This window comes from Notamacropus eugenii, chromosome 1 (assembly GCF_028372415.1).
Source record: "Notamacropus eugenii isolate mMacEug1 chromosome 1, mMacEug1.pri_v2, whole genome shotgun sequence".
NCBI lineage: Eukaryota > Metazoa > Chordata > Mammalia > Diprotodontia > Macropodidae > Notamacropus > Notamacropus eugenii.
Window position 1 is genome coordinate 629,003,501 of NC_092872.1, and position 19,685 is coordinate 629,023,185.

At 40.2% G+C, this 19,685-nt stretch overlaps 1 protein-coding gene and 1 pseudogene across 1 annotated transcript; both read right to left on the reverse strand.

The window, feature by feature from the left end:
• Positions 1–186: 186 nt before the first annotated feature.
• MAK16 (MAK16 homolog) lies at positions 187–15,492 on the reverse strand. Its single transcript, XM_072635225.1, has 10 exons — positions 14,925–15,492; positions 11,841–11,890; positions 11,643–11,752; positions 11,470–11,534; positions 11,069–11,220; positions 4,614–4,668; positions 2,459–2,533; positions 1,603–1,722; positions 746–811; positions 187–502 (listed from the first exon to the last, which is right to left on the reverse strand). The coding sequence occupies exons 1-10, from the start codon at positions 14,937–14,939 to the stop codon at positions 311–313; spliced, it is 900 nt and encodes a 299-aa protein (XP_072491326.1). The 5' UTR covers positions 14,940–15,492; the 3' UTR covers positions 187–310.
• A 1,865-nt stretch (positions 15,493–17,357) lies between these two features.
• On the reverse strand, positions 17,358–18,470 carry LOC140528024 (L-lactate dehydrogenase A chain pseudogene; annotated as a pseudogene).
• Between the last annotated feature and the right edge of the window lie 1,215 nt (positions 18,471–19,685).

Consider the following 19,685-nt stretch of genomic DNA (forward strand, 5'->3'; position numbering starts at 1 on the left):
CAAGTGGGAAATTATATGCCATTCTAAGGCTGCTGGAATGTTTCTATCCACAAGCTTAACTCCAACCTGTGAGCCTTCTCCAGCCCAACTTAATATATCTGCCTCTGCCATGAAAATCCTGATCAAAATTTAAGGTTTTCTCCACCCCTTCACAAAGAGAAAAAGTATGAGCATTTGGATGACAAATAGTGTGTTAAAAAACAAAATTTTGTGTTAAAACACAAAATGAGAGAGGAAAGATCTTTTAAAAGATAGAAAAATGAGAATACTCATTCCTATTTCTGTCTTTTTACAAAATGCCTGAAGGCAATCAAGCAGTCTGGGGTCTGGTCACTGTTTCTGTCTCTTGCTCGTATTCTATTTCCACATAGGCTCGCTTTCTCTTCACTGGGCCTTTCAATGGGGCTTTGCCTTTGTGTTTGGCAGTAACAGCTTTTTCTTCCTCTTCAATGGATTTCTCCTCTTCATCTTCTTCACTGGTAGCTTCTAATTTATCCATGTCCTAGTAAGGAGTGAAAGTGGCAAAAAAAAGCACAAAGTATAATCATTACCCAGGTAGACCAACTAATTTACAAAGTCCCTTTCCATCCCCTCCCACTATCTCCAGTGAGAGCCACACAATCACGGCTTATGCTCTAAAAATTTAGAAACTGGCTATTCGTGAGTTTCCTGTTACTTTGAATAATCCTCATGTTCCATCTCTCCAACCTGCCATGACAGATCCTTTTGTACCTATACAGCTTACCTCAAAATCACTGATGTCACTCTCTTCCACCTCATCATCTGCCACAAATTCCCTTTTGTTCAAGTCCTGAAAGAGATCATCCCTTTTAGATCCAAAACACAACCGGAAGGATCAAGACTGGCTACAGGTGGCCAGCACCTTTTATAATATCTCAAAATGATGCATTAAAGAAATCCTATCAGAGTAAAGCAGGATCTGGCTATCTTCTAGTGGTGGTGATGGTATTTTAAAGGGTCAAAAGGATTTACCAATTAAAGGAAGAAGCAACAAGGTAAAAATAGTTTACACTTTAGGCATACGTATGCAAACCTAGCTGTTATTACTTGCTGAAATGCATTCCCACTCACCTTAACACAAATTCTCTTAGAATTACAAATAAGCAAAGTAGGAAAGCATTCACTGTTAACTGACTGATGGATTTTATGTTAATAGAAAAGGCTCCCAAACAGTTAATATGTAGTCAACTTAAATAAAATATTGTTCATAACAAACATTTACTAAGAAACCTGCCATGTGATCAAAAACATCTACTTGCTCAACTTCAATTAAACTGATTTGACTAGCTGAAATAAAGACTAAAATAATTTTAAAGGCAATGTACCTCCCGTAAACTTAGGTACAGTTTAGGAAATTCCTTTGACTCTTGGTAAGTTTCAATAATGAACTGAGAAAAATCAGACATCCACCCATCAGCAATTGCTTGGTTACAGGCAAGGCAGGTGAACGATAACTAGCAATCAGAACCAAATAGTTCTTTCTGGCAAAGGGAACTGAAGATGTAAGTTATTCTGGTTGTTTATAAGGAACTAGTCCTACAGGAGTCATGTAAATGTATGAAGAATGTCAGCAAAGTTTACATCATCATCTTCTTCCTCCTCTTCATCTTTCTCTTCAGTATCTGAGGTGTCGCTTTCAGCCTCCTGATGTTCCAAAGCTTTGTCAAAGGCATGAATGGGGAAGTTGTAGATGTCACCATACTGAAGAACAGAACGTATAGATTTGGCTTTAATCACAACAGAAAAAAGGACCTGGAATTCCACTTTCTAACAAGCATATTACCCAATCATTTCCCCTTCTTCCCAGTGCTGTGTAGGTATAAGGTTGTAGATGCTATATGTTAATTAAGTTCAAGTCATTTTATACACACACACACGTATATGTATGTACATATGTGTATGTATATATACATGTGTGTGTATATGTATACATTTGTATATGTATTATCCCAGTGGTCAAACACCAGACTCTTAAAAGTACCTCTACCTCATTTTCAATACTAAGCAAAAACAGCAGTAATTAGTATTAAATAAAATAAAAAATAACCCCAATTTATAGTGTTTTATGGCTTGAAAAGCATTTTCATTTTTCTTACAAAAACCCTGTGAGGGAGGTAATGCAATTGTTATCCATGTTTTACAAATGAGGGAACTAAGGCTCAAAGAATTCAAGGTACTTGTCAACAGTCATAAAACTAGTATTCACAGCCAAGATTTCAATTCAATTCTGATTCCAAATCTTTTTACTACACCCATAAAATTCCCTCTATGGAAGATATTGAAAAAAACCAGGATTCTCTTCTACCTTCTTGTACTCAGGTCCCCTCTCCTGCAGATGCCCTCACCAAAAAAAAATTAAAGATTCCCAATTTTCACTAGCAAAGAAAACAGTCTGAAAAATCTGAATTACACAACCCCGTCTTATCCATTATCTTACCGTATCTTGTTTAAGCCTCTCCAATAATTCCTTTTCTATTGCATTATCTAGCTGAGCAGCTATTAATGCTTTTTCCTAAAAGAAAAAAATATGTATTGCATCAATATAAAGAAAAAATTAGCACCCTTAAATCTGAAGAGCTAAAAGGTTTCTGCAAGAAAGTATACATGTTCTAGTATCAGTAGTAGCACTACAAGGAATTTCTTTTCCTAAATTATTCTATAAAATTGCCTCAATCATTTCTACAAAGTTAACACCCAACAAATACCTTCATTATAACATTTTAAAACAAATGTGGACAAAGCCATTTTACATGCAAAGAGCTCTGCACAAGTATAATAATCTCTAGGATTGAGGAGTCCAGAGTCCTCAACTTTGCAAAGGCTAGGAAGAGTCACCATTAATATTTGTAATGTTCTAAAAAACGTAATGGTGCTAAGGAATACTAAGAATTAGAAGCTTTCATATAATGATCTCTGCTTTCACAGAATTCATCATCCAAAGGAAAGCAAGGTCCTTCTAGTTTCATTTTCCAAATGACTATGTATAAAACATTTTTAACACATTACTAGTGGGAGGGAGGTTTGTAGCTTATCAGAACCAAACTTTACTTGAGTAAAAGAAAGACATCACTGGAGAGGTGATTTAAAGAGTAGCAGAAAAGACAAAGACAAACTTCACAGGCCTTATGCCAGGGCAGAATTCCTTCTCCCCAAACTTCCTCACACCTCCCCATCCCTTGCCTGCCCATCTTTACAATCACTAGCCACCCTGAAAGAAGGTCAGCTCAATTTCATGGTGTGCCTACTATATTCAAAGCACTGAGGATACTAATAGCAATAAAACAAGATCTTTGCCTTTAAAGACAAAGATGAAAAAATGAAACCCTACAAGGTAGATTGTGTTAAGTGACAGATGAGAGACACAACGTGTTAACTAGTACTTTACAATTCTGAAAGGAGTTAGACAGATTAGGATTTGTATAGATAAGCGATGGGGAGCTGGGGCAAGAAAGTCAATGGGGGGATATAGCATGAGAAGAGGCAAAGAGGGTTATTTAGCTGGAACAAGTTATAGGAGGAGGAGAATGAGTAGAAAAGCACAGGGCTACTTGAGAAATACTTAGTTGTCCAGTTTGTCACAGAGGAATAATAAGAGACGAGGCCAGACAATTTAAAGCTACCACACTGTAAAGCAACTATATTAATAATAATGAGATATTTATATTACACTTTAAAACTACAAAACAACTGACTTACTCATGAGTACACAGGGTGAACTGAAGTTAGATATACTGGAACCAATTAACAGTCTACTATAATAGGCTTAGCTAAAGGTACAAAAGGACCGGAATTAGAGTGGTGGTAGAAGGAATAGGAAGGCTGAAAAATGTGAGAGAATGTGATTTTACTACTGATATTATGGAAGAAGCATGATAACCTGGAAGAGACAAAACATCAATGCCACTGATAATAATAATAGCCAGCATCTAAACACTTTAAAGTTTGGTCTGCAAAGTCATTTATGAATATTTGATCTTTATGAGAACCCTGGAAGTAGGTGCTGTGATCACCCCCATTTTTCAAATAAAAAAATTGAGGCAGGCAGAGGTGAAAGCTAGCAAGTGTCACAGATGGAATTTGGACCTGGGTCTCCCTGACTCTAGGTCCAGTGGCTCCATCTCCGGGTTAATAGAAATGAGGATAAAAAGAAATGGTTTAAGAGATGAAACAAGATGAGTGAGGCCAGTTTCAGACATGATGAGCTTGACATGCTCGTAGGACACCAAGCTGGAAATATGAAACGAGTTTGGGAGAGAGCAAGCAGTCAGGAATGTAGCAAAATGATCACCTTTAACTATTTATTATACACAAATGCCAAATAATCTCCAAAGGAAGAAACAACCACAGAACAAACTATTAATGTGGTTTTCCTTCTGGTATATTCCATATACCCTAAAAATACCAACACTTAATATGGGATAAAAGCCTTGGTACAGTAATGTTGGTATTATGGAAAACATTTTTTTTCAACACTGGGGGATGAAGCAATAGTTCTCTTTTTCCAGTCAAAATCTAAACTATGGGCAGCTCGGACACAAAGCTAATCAAACGATTCTCAGAAGTTCCTTCCTTGTGCCCCAAAATAATTTTACCTCTCGTCTTTTTTCACGCCTTTCCACCTTTTTGCTCAAGGGAACAAGTTTCCTCCTATAAGAAAGAAATACACATTAAGTAGGGAAACAACATCTTCTACAAATCAGGAAAACAACAAATTCTTCTACTCTCTTACAAAATGAAGGAGACAAGGGTTGACTTTCTAGGGCTTGGCTCAAAAAGACAAGCCTACAACTTCCACAGTGTCCCTTTGAGGTGCATCAATGTGGCCTGGAGGTGGTTCTGGGATTTAGGCTATGGTATCAAGCACAAACTCTGCAGGTTCCACTGTGTCATAAAGGCTTGAGGTTCCAAGCAAAGATTATATAAATGTCAGCAGTGGTGCTGGTAGTAGTGACAGTAATAGTAAAGCTGAGATATTTGTTCAGTAATCAAGAGGTGGACATTACAGGAGAACCTGATCATCTCAATCAATCTCAACTTTCTTTCTATATATGAAATCTGAAGATCAAAGAAAGTTGTAGGTAAATGAAAGGATGATCAAAGGTTCTCTTTGGAAAAGAAAATAAAGGAGTTGGGTTCATGGTACTGTATGCCCAAAGACAACATAAAATATCTTTTTATGAGATGCCAATCATCTCACATTATCATTTACAAAAAGATAATCATGAAAATAACTGCAGTTTATTCTTCAACATGCAATAAATAGAACATGTTCTTAACCTGGGGCCCATGACTTTGTTTTAAAAATATTCTTGCAATTGTTTTTCAATATAGATGGTTTCCTTTGTAGTTCTACGTATTCTATTTTATGCATTTAAGAACATTATTCTGAAATGTGTATCATAATCATGATATATGAAAGGTTACGAACCCCTGCAATAGAAGATAAAACTTCAAAGGACTTAAAAACACCCTCCAAATTAAACAGACATGTATTTTAATGCATAAAGTACAGGTAGCATAGTACAGTGCTGGGCTTGAGGTCTCAGAAAGATCTGGGTACAAATCCCAACTCTAACGTATATTAGATATATGAACCTGGCCAAGCCAGTTATAGTTTGTGTCTCAGTCAACTCCCCAGGATTTATTTCCAAGTCATAGGTACTGCAATAAGATTTCCATCACTGACAAAATCACAGGTTTGAGTGTCAACATATATTTTAATGACTTCAACGCAAAGTTGAACATGGATAGGGCAGTGAAAAATACACTGGAAAACATAGTTTTGAAGTAGGAAACTAGAGGCCAAAGATGTGTAGGCTCTACTGAAGTCTTGATGTGCCAACATAACATAAATACTCTTAAGAAGAGAGTCGGAAAGTCAGGATCACACAGACCTGAAAGATTCAACTATAAACAAGAGAGCCTAGAAACAATCTTCCAAAAGGAAAATAATATAGATTTATAACCAAGAATAATTTATTCTGAAAAAAAAAGTGTATAATCCTATAAGGGGAAAATAGACCTTTAATAAAATAAAGGACTTTCATGTATTTTGGATGCAAAGACCAGAGCTGTGGAGGAACTCCGAAAGGCAAATCCAAGAATCAAGTCATAAAAAAGGTAAATTTATTTGAGCAACTGGAAGATTGGGGTAGGGGGAGATGCAATAAAACAAGTCTTTTCAGAATGTCTTCAAAGAGAACTAAAGTAGGTTAAATTCTAAATTAGAAAACTAGAAGACCTGAAGGGTTGATCGGTCCTATTCTTCGGGTTTTAAGAGGGGAAAGACAAAGGGGGAAAGGGAACCAAAATGGCAGAGTAGCAGGAAGTAGTACAGTTCACTACCACCACCCCCAAAATTCCTCCAAACAGATCTAAAAAATGCACCAGATTGAATCTTGATGGGGAAATGCAAGAAAAAAAATCATAGTAAGTCATTTTTCTAGCTCAGGTTAACACAGGAAGACAAAGAAGTCTACGGACACTAGAAATGTGGTGTGACCAGGGGCACCCTGATCAGGAACAATCTAGAGCCAGGAAAGAAACTATGCCCCCAAAAGGAGGTCCCAGATGCCTACTAATGCCTTACAAAAGAACAGATGCCAACTGGCAGCTTTGGCACCCATTACACAGTTCCAGGTCATTGATCCAGGGCAAACCAAGAAAAGCACCTATGCCCCGGTAGCATTCTGGGGCAGAAAGCAGCCATAGGCCTTAGGCTACGTACCAAGCAAACAGAAAAGTCAGAAGAAAATAGCAGGGATGTGATTCTGACCCCAGGAGAGGAACAGGAACTCAGTTCCAGCTTCATCAGCAGTTGAGAGAAACATAAAAAGGTAAATATAACCAAACAATGACAAAGGACTAAACCAGGATAAACTGTTCACATTCTAATATGGGGAGATGATACATGTGTCCCCTCTGAACCCTACTATCAGGATTCAGAGAGAAAAAATCTAATTAAACAAGCCCTGGGAGGGGCTCTGTTATGTCTGGATGACCTTAAGAAAAAAAAAATGCAAAGAGATGGGAAGACCAATACGCCTGGAGCGCAGGGAGGAACAAGGGAAAGGAAAGTTAGAAAAAAATTATCTCACGTAATCAGAGCATACAGGCAGACATTTATACCATCAAGGGCGTAGAGAAGAGCTGACACTTCAACTTCACTCTTATCTGAACTGGTTAAAGGAAGTAAGAATGTGAGTGTAAAGCATGCACACACACACACATACACACAGTTGTGTACATTTTCACTCAACAAATAGGAGAGAAAGAGGAGAAAAGGAAAAAACAGATTAGAGGGAGGACAGATTAAGGAAGGGATTAATCCTAAGCAAACCAAGCTCCACCTAAGGATGTCTAAAACACCTCCAGCTCTCTTTGAGTTGGTAAAGAATGAGAATCTGAGGGGTGCTCATAATCTGAGGAATGAATGAACAAATTATGCTATAAAAATGTGACGGAATACTACTGTGATATAAGTAACAATGAAAGGGATGTTTCAGAGAAACCTGTAAGACCTATATTAATTGATGCTGGTTGTTGCCCTTTGTTCTTCAAGAGGACCAAAATGACATCACTGTGTTAGAGTCAAGTTCCAAAGTGTCTGACTGTGGCTGAGAGTAGTAAGAGCTTGGAATGCTCCACCACAGGGTGGGAACAAATAGTCTATATGAACATCTGGAGGGGCCATGTCTCTAAATTTGCATATCTGGTGTTTCTTTTGAGCTACTTCAATTCTGCTTTGCTCATAGAGCACAACACCTTCTCTGATGCAGAGTGAACAAAAAAGGTAAACTTCTTTGAAGGATATAGATACTCTTAACACTGTAATTCCAATTTTGATTCCAAAGAACTAATGCTGAAACATGCTACTCACTTTCTGAGAGAAAGGTGAAGGACTCAGAGAGTAGAATGAGACAAACGGGGGGAGGGGAGGTGATGGCCAATGTGGAAATTTGTTTTGCTTGACAATACATGTTTGTAAGAGGATTTGTTTTTCTTTAGTTCTCAATTGGAGTGGGAGGCTTGGAAAGCAGATTTTTGCTGCCTGAAAAAAATGCAATTTTTTAAAATAAAAAAATCCATTAAAAAAGCACTCCAAGCACCACCTTCTGAGTGAAGCCTTTAATGATCCTTCTAGCTACTAGTGCCTTCCTTCCCAAACTACCTTATATTTAACTACTTTTGTGCATGTTTATATTTATTCATTTTATATTTTGAGTATATTTATATAGGTAATTGTTTTCTCTACCATTAGAATGTAAGCTTCTTGAAAGCACAGACTTAGGGAAGAGAAGATGGCAAGAAAAGGCAAATTTCTGCTGGCTGAAAGAGAAGAGAGGAATACACTCTAACAGCATAAAAGGAATACACTAGGGTGGAAAGGAGAAAAAAGGGGAGGAGAGCTGTCTATTTCTCATAATTGGGGTACATAAAGGTATAGAAACAAGAAGGGGAAGGCGAGCAGCCATCAGATGAATCTCACTCTTAAATAAAACAAAAGAGAGTTGAGCTCACACATACATAATTTGTTGTAGAAATACATCAAACTCAACAGGAAAACAAGTGTGTGGGGGAGGACAGTGTTAAGAAGGATAATACAGGGGAGAAAACAGTCATAAGCAAAACAAACTTCAGAATCCTGAAAGGTGATTAAAAGGAAAAATAAATAAATGAGGGAGGGAACCCATCAACTAGAGAATGGCTAACCATACTATGGTATATGAACATAATGTTATATTATTATACCACAAAAATGATCGAAAGGATCCTGAGAAGTATAAATTAATGCAAAGTGAAGTGAAAAGAACCAGAAGAACATTTTTTACAATGATAAACTCATATACTGAAAAGGAAAAAACCTCTAAAATACTTTAAAATTTCTATTAAGCAACGACCAACCCAGTCTTGTGAGAGAACCTATGATGAAGAATGTAGCCACTTCTTGACAAATTACAAAGAAGTGATGGGACTCAGGGTATAAAAAAGACCTAAGTTAATTATGGCCATTGTGTGCATCTTTTTGCTAGACTATGGTCATGTGTTATAACTATTTCTTCCTTTCTGTTTTTAATTTGGGGTGTGGGGGAGATGAGAGGGAGAGGAGAGAGAAGTAATAGTGATGGACAAAAAGAGGGTCAATGAAAATTTTTAAAATGCAAAAAAAGAGAAAAGAAAGAAGCACAAAAAGGGCAGTTGTTACAGTAGCATTTGAAATTACACACATACATACATATATACTTAAAAGCAAACTGAAATGGAGACTCATAATTTCATGCAAAATCCTTTTTTTTATGTTCTGTTACATATGTAGAAATGTTCTTTTTTGGTGTTTAAGTTCAGAATTAAAAAAAATAAAAAGAAGAGCTGGAGAGAGGGCGAGACAGAGGGAGAGAGTTTGGAAGAAAGGAAGGAGAAAGGGAATTGGCAGGTCCAAAGACAATGCAAGCATTAAATAACATCACAAAAATGTAGTTAATTAATTTTTTCCTGACAGAAAACAAGTAGTTTCCAGTATTGTAGTCATTTCCCAATCACGTGGATATAGCCAGATTACTGTATCAAATTAGAATAAACATCAGAAGAATATACATAAGTTTTACAAATGATACATATTTTATATTTTGATTTTTCAAAAAAGGAGGATAACGAGTAAAACAAAGATTTCACTATCACCATTTTCCTAAGTTAGTTTAAGCAATACAAATAGGCCTGCAAGAGTAAATAAAAAGAGCCTTGAAAGCAATTCAAAACAGCAAATCTTAATGCCAATCAGAAAAATCTAAAGGCAACTATGGTTTAATAATATAAACTCATTTCTAAAATCTTGTAAAGGAGAATGCCAAAAAATTATGAACCGTCTTACTAATACAGCAAGAAACAATGGAAGGAAAAAAGCCCAAATTTTCAGAACACTTGGCAAGATATCCAATTAAGCCAATTATCTTGAGTATTTAAAAATGAAACCTGAAGGACAAAAAAAAAAAATGGAAAAAAATCTATCCAGATTTGCACAACAAATTATATATTCTCTCTATTAAATAACAGTGGAGTCACCACTAAGGGAAACTAAAATTGTAGTCCGTGATGAATTACAGGAGTAGAAATGGAACTAAATTAAACAGAGATGGAAGGAAGAGTGGTGGGACCAGGCCAAGTATACAAAGAGTAGGCTCATGCTAGAAATAATAGAATGTTGAGGGTTGTAAAGGAGTAATTTTCCAGATACCTGAAGGAAAGGATACTAAGTGCTTGGAAAAAATTATGGGCTTATTACCACCAAAAAAAAAAAAAGGGATCCAGAGCACATTAATAACCACCTCTACGCCTTTCTCAGCTCCGCTGTTCAGACATTTTCAGGCATATCCGACTCTTCATGACCCCATTTGGGGTTTTCTGGACAAAAATACTGGAATGGTTTACCATTACCTTCTCCAGCTCTTGTTACAGATGAGGAAACTGAGACAAATAGGATGAAGTAACTTCAGAGTCACATAGATAGTAACTGTCTGAGGCCAGATTTGAACTCAGGAAGATGAGTCTTCCTGACTTCAGGTCTGGCATTCTAACCACTCTGCCATTCTCAACTCTACAAAATCTTTATTAATAATCCCAAGATGAATGCTTTGGTGAACAATGAATAGGGAATTATCTGTGAAATACTGACATATCTGCCACATTAAGGAATGTTGGTTAGTCACTAAAGTGATAAAGGATAGTAGTAGGACTGAACAGTAATTTCAAGTTTTCAGTAGCTGATGCCTTGAAAAAAAGTTTCTTCACTAGCATTTTTAAAAGTATAATAATCATAATCACTTTCTATAGTTTTTGCAATACAATACTTCATTGCAAAAGGCACAATCTTGAATATCTAAAGACAAATAAGCTGTTCAGCTTCATGTCATTTCCTTTCCTCTCTTTCCAATAACTTGTCAGAAAAGACTACTTAATGCCAAGCCCAAAGGCATCAGAGGGCTGTAGCAGCTCACTGGAAGTGCAGTGAATCAAGAACCAATAAGAATTAAGGGAGGATCATGGCACTTACTGTCGCTTCAAAGTGAGTTTACGGATTCGAATCAGGTACTGGGTGATCTTGGTGAACCGCTGCTTACATCTATGCCGAAGGAAGCGAGGCCAATAAATAAGATTTTCATCTATTTGCTCCAGAGCTTTCTCATAATTCTTACTGAGTCGGACCTGCCAAACCAAAGAAGCTGAAAGTGAGAATGGAAAATGGAAAGGTCTTTTTCTTTTCTAATGGCCAATTAGTTTCTATCAGGAAGGTTCTCCAAAGATCTTTCAAACAGATATCAATTAAGGTAGCTTAAGCAATTGCATTTCAGAGCACCCTGTTAAACCCTGAAGAAGGACTAAAACAACTAGGGTAGGCAGTAGACAGAACAGGCACACAGCTTCTTTTTTTTTTTTTTCACCTCTTATTCTTACCCGCTCCCACATGCGCCTAGGAAAAGCTGCTCGTTCTATCACCTTCATATACAAGTAGCACTGACCTGAGAAAGGAAGAATATGTGCCACTATTACTGTGAACACTGACACTCAAAAGAGGTTCACAAAAGCTTATTGGGCAATCCTATAAAGAACAAAAACTGGGTTCTTACCTTTCTCTTCTTTGATGGTAGCATACTGGCTGTTTGCTAATGGGCAGGATGAACGGTTGCATAATCCAGTCAGGTTATACTCATTTCGACAAAAGTTCTGGGTCTTGGTTCTAAGGTGCAGGAGCAAAGAGACAGTAATATGAATTGCTAGTATTCTACTAGAAAACCCCCCCACTAAAACTGAAATTAGATTCTCACTTCATTTTGTAAGAACAGAACTGCTTGTTTCCAAGCACATCCCAGATAACCTGCAAAGACAAAAGGGAAAATACCCATTAGTTCTGACTAACAGGCACAAACATATAAACCTTGCCTTACAGATGAAAGCAGGCCTGGCAAAACATACTTAGGGAAGATGAGAGACAGTATGAGATAGCGGGTAGAACTGACCTAAGAGTCAGAAGAGCTGAACACAGATATACCATTAAACTAGCTATGTGACTTTGGGCAAGTTACTTTCCCAATCTAAAGATCAATAAGTAAAATAAGAGGGTCAAGTTCTATGGATCCTTACAGCTCTAAATGCTGTTCCAAGATGAAAGGAAGAAGTGTTTGGCAGAATGGCCTAACTTTTGAAGATAGAGAAAAACTGTTAGCCTGATTTCCCCATCCCAAAATCATTCTCACAAACCAAACTATGATCTGAGGGATGTATTCCCCATAATTTGTATACACAGGAGAGTTTCCTAAATTCATCAACATCAACAGCTATCTAGCATGCACGTACTGGGTACAGAGCACTGTGATAAAGGCTGGACAAAATACAAGATTAAATAAGACAAAGTCCATGCCCTCATGTGTTCATACACACAAGTAATTATAACGTAAAATAATATGTGTCTATATAAACATGGGGAAAATTTCTGTGACTTCTGTACTTATTATAAGCTTATATAAGAGAATTTCCAAAAAAGTCCAGTGTACACCAGCACCAAGGGTAAATGCTGGGGCACTGTTCCCAAAGCATATAGAGGATAACTGCCCAGGACTGCACAGCCAGTATCACAGGCAAAGTATGAACCTAGATCTTACCAACTCTGATATTCTATCCACTATACCACAATGCTTCAAATATATAGGGTGCAAATCAAGTGCTCTTCAAGGTCCTAAGGGTGGGAGTTAGAAAGGGGAAGGATATTTACTGATAAAGGGAGGAGAGGAGAATTAGGGAAGCTTTCATGGAAGAGGTAGCATTTAAAATGAGCCTCAAAGGATAGGTAGGATTTAGAATCACAGATATGGGAGAAGGAACCCCGGAGATTATCTAGTACAATTATATATGCAATTAAAGTGCTTTATAATCCCTTTCCTACCTTTCCAGCGTTCTTACACATTACTCCCTGCCCCTACCACCCCCCCCCCCCAATTACACACACCCATAACTCCTTAATGCAGCTACAATGACCTAATGGCAGTTCCTTGAACTTCATCTGCCTACTTTATAACTTGGCACTGGATATCCCTTATGCCTGGAATGTTCTGCCCACATCTCTGCCTTGCAGTTTTCCTAGCTTCCTTCAATACTCGGATCCAAAGCCCATCTTCTGCAGGAGGCCTTTCACAGAAAACACACTCCCTCCAGCTGCTAATGCCTTCCCCTATCAGATGACCTCCCATCTTCCCTATATAAATCTTGTGTGTACATAAAAGGGCTGCATGAGGGAGGATACAAGGAATGCTGGATTTGGAGTCAGATTAAATCTCAGCTCAGACACTTGCTCTCCTTATCCGAAAAATGAGAGAGCTGGCCTAGATGACTTCTAAAGTCCCCTCCAGTTCTAAATCTAGCACCTCTATTTTGTTATTCTTCCTAAAACCCCAGAAAGTACAGGACAGGTCATTTCCAGACACCCTGTAGACAGCAAGCAGGAAAAAAATGGTGCGTTTTGGAGATAGCAAATATGAGCTAAGATCGCAAAGGTAAGGGCCTTCTAAAAGAATAGCAAGGATAGTTAGCATTTATATAGCACTCAAATATTATCTCCACTGATCCTCACAACAACCCTGCGAGGTAGGTATATACCCATTTTACAGATGAGAAAACTGAGGGAGAAAGAGATTAAATGTCTAGCCCGGGGTCACACTGCCAGATGTTCAGTCCTGTGCTCTGGCAAACACAGGGAGTTCAAATTTCACAGTTAGGCAAAAGGGAAGGGCAGAAGACTTTTTAGCAAAAAAGCGGATCCATGGGTAGATCCAAGCATAAAGCAGATTACACCGGCAGCAGTAGTAAGTACGACCTGGCAGCGGGGAAGGAGTTTACACGGGAATCTGGCAGGCACAGCGGTCAGTACTGGGCTGACCTGAGCTCAAACACAGTCCCAGACACTTATCGCCTGGTGATTCTGGTCAAGTCATTTAACCTGCCTGCCTCAATTTCCTCATCTGTAAAATGCGGATATAACAGCACCCACCTCTCAGGGCTGCTGTGAGGATCGAAGGAGGTAACATCGGTAAAGGGCCTTGCCAACCTTAAAGACCATATAAATGCCAGCCGTTGTTCCAGCAATGCCAGCACTCTGCTAAGCAGCACTGGGCTTGGAGCCCGGAGTACAAAACCAAAAAGGAAACCCGTCCTGGGCTCACAGTCTTGATTCCAGCGGCCTGGGTCTGAAGCCCGGCCACCCCACACACCCTCCGGCCGCCAATGCTAACGTGGGCTGCCTAGGCCCGGTCAATGGGCCTCCAGGCCTCAGTTCTCTCCAGTCGGGAGGACCCGGGCACAGCATGATGGTAATGGAAGCCAAGGATCTTTACCCCGTATCTCCTCAATACCGGCACCAAAGTAACGCACAAAAGGAGCATCCACCTCGGCGAGGTGCACTTAAACCCCGAGGGCTAAGTTCATTAAGGGTCATGTTCATTACGTCTGCAATGTCGGGGGGGGGGGTCCTCCGTGCTTCACGAGTTGGAAAAGGGGGAGGGGAAATCATGACCATGTACAGTTAAACCCTGGGCAGGACGGCCAGGGCGCCTTGGAGGCTGGGTCGGCCGGGTCCGCGCAGTCCTTTCATTATTCCCATTGTCTGCCTCTTTCTCGCCGTCTCTCTTACAAAGCTAACAGCTTAAGGCACGCTACTGAGGCGGGGCTCCCCCGCCCGGGTCGGAGCGCGTGGACACTTCGGTCTCGTTCTAAGACAAGCGCGAGCCTCGGCGTGGCTTCACCCGGTGACTTGGTTTGGGGGCAAGTGCCGGGGTCAGCCCCTGCCTGGCACGGGAAAGGGGCGGAGTCGCGTCTCCCCCGACGCCCCCTGGGTCCCGGTAAAAGCCGAGGAAACTTACGTCATCTGACTGCATGGTGCCGGTCGGTACCGTTCCCCAACGTGTTACTTCAGAAGGCTCAGGGGGTGGCCATGCAGCGAAGGAACTTCTTCCGGTGCCTTCGCAGGAAGTCTCGTCTCTCGCGAGAGCTGCGCGAGGTCTCCCGACTCCCGGGAGCTCCCTCTGCCGGGGATTCCCAGGGTGTGCAGACTCCGCCTCCCGACTCCGCCCACCTACGCTTGGCAGATAGCCTGGCCAGATTAATCTAACAGCAGGAGCGCGCGGAGGTGTGTCCCTGCTGAAGTCCTGGCCCCCGGGCTAGCCTAGTCCTGGGATCTCCTAGTTCTCGGATCACTACGTCGCTCTTTCTGTTGGTTGAATGCATTTTCCACAGCATCTCTTCTGGGCTCCTTACTTAATTTTTCTCCTCAACCTCCGAAATACAGCATAGAAAGGTGTGCCCAGTGACTGGTGGAAAATGTGCCCTCCCGGCGGAGGGAGGCAGAGAGCCCTGGGCTACCAAATGCGGCTTTTGGGTCCGGCTCCGCACTCGCTGTGTGACCCTCAGGTTCTTAATCTGTAAAACGGGAATACCTGTATTTGCACCACCGCCTCCTGCGGGTTATTGGTGAGGAGAGTGCTTTTAACACTTTACAACGCTGGAGGAGCGCAGTTGTGGGCTATGCTAGGCTGCCACCTCTCTCTGACTGTCTCTGTCCCTGTCTCCGTCCGTCAGTCTGTCTGTCTCTGTCTCCCCCACCTCTGTCTTTCTTTCCCTCTCTCTCCTTTTCTCTCTCTCTGTCATTCTGTCTTTTTCTGTCTCCACCCCCATCTTTCCCTGAATCTGTTGCTATCTTTCTGTCTCTCCTGTTTTCTTTCTGTCTCTGTATCTCTCTATCAGTGTCTGTCATTGTCTCTTGCTACCTCCATCAGTCTCTTTATAATAGCTAATAATAGCCACCATTTATAGCGCTTACTATGTGCCAGGCACTCTACTAAGCGCTTTACAATTATCAATCTCTTTCAAACCTCTCAACAGTCCTAGAAGGTAGGTGCTATTATGGCCCCCATTCTACAGAAAAAGAAACTGTAGCACATAGGTTAAATGACTTGCGATCACACAGCTAGAAAGTATCTAAGACTAGGTCTTCCTGAGTCCGGACCTGGCACGCTATCCAAGTTGTTTCTCTTTATCTCTGTTTCTGTCTGTCTATCTTCTCTTTTTGTCTCTATGTCTCTCTGTCTCTCCCTGTCTCTTGTCTCTCATTCTCTATCTCAGTAGTCAGCAGAGGGCAGCATCTGGTTAATTCAAAAGATCCGTAATTTTAACAATGAGGTTTACTGATTTCGGGCTGTGTCAGAGAAAGGAGAGGGAAGGAAGCTTGACTAGAAGAGGTTTAAGAGAGAGTGAGGTATCAGAACATTAGGTAGAGATATTAAGTGTAGATCTTCTATAAAATAGGACCAGCCTTTAAAAAAAGAAAAATCTCAACCCTCGGTCACCTTCCAAAGCTTTGCATTTATCCACAAAGCGCTTGGTAAGTTTGGCAAAGAGCAGAAAGATGCAAGAGTAGCTGGAGGCACCAGAAGGGTCAAGGAAATGCTTCTTTAGGATTAAGGAAATCTGAACAGGCTTTTAGGGAGATAGGAAGGAATCTGTGCTGAGATGGAGGCAGAAAGAGACCCCAAAAAGAGACACAGAGAGATAGAAGAGAGAGACAGAGACTGAGTCTGAAGGAGTATATATAAAAAGGAAGATTTGGGGAACAAGGTCCTAGAAAAGATGAGGGGCAGTGAACTCCAGGGTACAGGCAGGATTCACCTTAATGAGCCTTCTGTAAATGGAGTAAAAGAAGACACAATGATGATGCTCAGTAGTCTTAAAGAACAGAGAAGGGGGACTGAGGAACTTCATTTCTGATTTGAATCTTTTTTTTATCAGTTATTTGTTGTTTATTCAGTATTTTGGGTTAGTATGACACTTAAGGAATTGGTTGCATTGTTGTACACATACAGATCTTTTTATATAATATGGAAATTTACAACTATTGATATATATATACATATATACATACATACATACATATATATATATAGGCAGACAATATCGGATCCTCTAGAAAGGTGATACATGGGGCCATGCTGTAGTGCCCTAATGGAGGGGAGGACAAAGGTAATCAATGCATCAATAATTACTGCTGTATGGTGTTTTGTATCCAGGAGTGTTATCTTTTGGACCTAAGGGAACCTGTAGCACCTATATACAAAGCAGGTAGTTTATATACCTGTGGGGCACTGGCTCTGCTTGACACCAACCACTGAGACTATGCAAGTCATATCCAGCATCATATTTAGTCACTAATCAGAGGAAGGATTTGGTCTATTTGAAAAGCAGATCATACATAACCTCTCAACCCCTGTCATGTTCTCTCTATGGCAGCACATTCAAAGGTTTTAAAATTGCAGCTCTTTCTGGATTCCCCAGAGTATCTGCATCCTTCTTTAAGCGGCTCTCCTCCTCCAGATTCAGATTGACCTTCACCACATCTGAAATGCCATTCTGCCCCAAGACACATGGGACACTAAGAAAGACATCCTCATTAATGCCATATAGGCCCTTAATCATGGTGGAAATTGGATGCACTCTCCTAAGATTCTTCATAATGCTTTCTGCCAGATCTGCCACAGATAAGCCAGTGGCCCAGGAAGTGTAGCCCTTCAGTTTGATTACCTCATAAGTACTTTCAACCACCTATTTATGAACATCTTTCCAATTCTCTGCATCAGTGTCAGTTCCCAAAGAACGATGAAGGTTCTTTAGAGACACACCGGCAAGATTCACACCTCTCCATACAAGAACACTGAAGTCTCCATGTTCCCCAAGGACCCATCCATGACAACTTGAAGAATGGACACCAAGTCTCTCTCCCATTAGGTAACAAAATCGGGCAAAATCCAGATTGCAACCACTTCCAATGACACGGTTTTTAGAAAAGCCACTTAGCTTCCAGGCCACATATGTCCACTATTCCACTGGATTGGAAACAATAAGCTAATTAGGGCTGTATTTAACAATATTGGGAATGATGAATTTAAGATATTCATATTATGCTGGACCAAATTAAGATGACTTTCTCTCTCCTGTTGATATGCCCCAACCATAACAATGACCAGTTTTGAGTTTGCAGTCACATTGTAGTCTTTGCCAGAAACAATCTTTGGCGTTTTGAGGAAAAGGCTGCCATGTTTGAGATCCATCATCTCTCCCTTTAGTTTGTCTTCTATTACATCAACTAGGGCAAGTTCATCAGTCAATTTCTTTGTTAAGATACTAATGGCACATGTCATGCCAGCTGCACTAACCCCAACAACAGTGATCTTGTTCTGGGGAACCTGGTCTTCCTTTAGGACATTCAAGATAAGCTGATCCTTGACAGCTGATGCCATTTTGGAGGGTATCTTGGGGGATAGCTGGTCAGGCTGCGAAAGTTGAGTGAGATGTGAGGTTGCTGCTCCCAGGCTCGCACCTCAATTTTATTTTAAAACATATTTTTATTGCTAACTTGTTTTTAACCTCATATAGACTTTCTCATTCTATCCCACCTCCTCCCATCCTAAAGAGCCAGCCATTCATTAGAACAAAGAATTAAAAAAAGAGAAGACAAGATTAGGCAAAACCAATCAACTTCTCCACTGAAAAGTTTATGTCAGTGGCAGGACATAAACTAAGATCTTTCTAGATTTGAGCCTGGTTCTCTTTCATTTTATAGTGTAGTTACTTGGGTAGATATCTAACCTCACTCCACCAGCCCTCCCTTCCTAACTTCAGTTGAATGTAAACTCTAAGAAGGCAGGGACTTTATTTTATCTGTTTAATGATTACCTATGGTCAAAGACTTGCCATCCTCCTTAGCAAACGACTTATCTCTAGACTGGCCCTTTACTAGTAAAGTCTTTCATTGGGCCTCCTCTATTCAAAGCTTTCCTAGTTTAGCTTCCCTGGTTGCATGTGATCCAGTATTTGTGATTTTTTTCTTTATACCCCCTTCTCTAATTGCCATTACCATCAAGCAAATATTCACTCAACTGATCATTCTTTTGCCCCATGGCTAAAAAATTTTCCCTTCCAGCTCTTCTGATCTCTGTGATTCTGTCTCTAACCATCAAAGTGAAAAATCCCTTTCAACCTTACCTTTCCCTTGTCCTTATCTGCTTCTTTCCTCATCTACTGTGCCTCTGGAACCACTCTTCTATCACTAACTCCACTTTATCCTAGATTTCTTCCCTTTAATTTCCTTCTATCTCTTTTGCTCACAGAAATTTGACTTTCTTCTGATAACACCTCCTACCTACCCACCCTCTCCAGTCCTTCATGCTCCCTCCATCCCCTTGCTTCAGCAGAGGAGGAGGTTAGCATACTCCTTGCTTCCTACTGCTGTTCTCAAACTTTCTCCTACTTTCATTCATCAGTTTGTCCTTTAAGGTTCATCTCTTCTGTCTGTCCCACCAGTCCCAACACTTGTTGTTCATGTCTATTAGCCCTCATATCCCCTCTTCTCAATACTTGTATCATAGTTTTCTCCAACTAACCCCTGCTCTCATACTCAGTGAATTCACATTAATATCCCATTAAACACCCTGGCCCCCTAGTTTACCAACTTCCTCAACTCTAATGAGCTACATCTCATCTAATGAGCTACACTAGAAAGAAAGCATGGTAATTGCCAGGATCAATGCATTTTCTTCCCTTACTTATTGCATGTCCCAACACCACCAAAAAAG

Bases quoted from the DNA above. Each gene is read 5' to 3' on its own strand.
- MAK16 (XM_072635225.1), bottom strand. The intron at 11,535-11,642 runs GTAAGAACCCAG...TTCCTTTCTCAG, and splicing joins TACCATCAAAGAAGAGAAAG to GTCAGTGCTACTTGTATATG. The intron at 812-1,602 runs GTAAACTTTGCT...GATCTCTTTCAG, and splicing joins AGGAGGAAGAAGATGATGAT to GACTTGAACAAAAGGGAATT.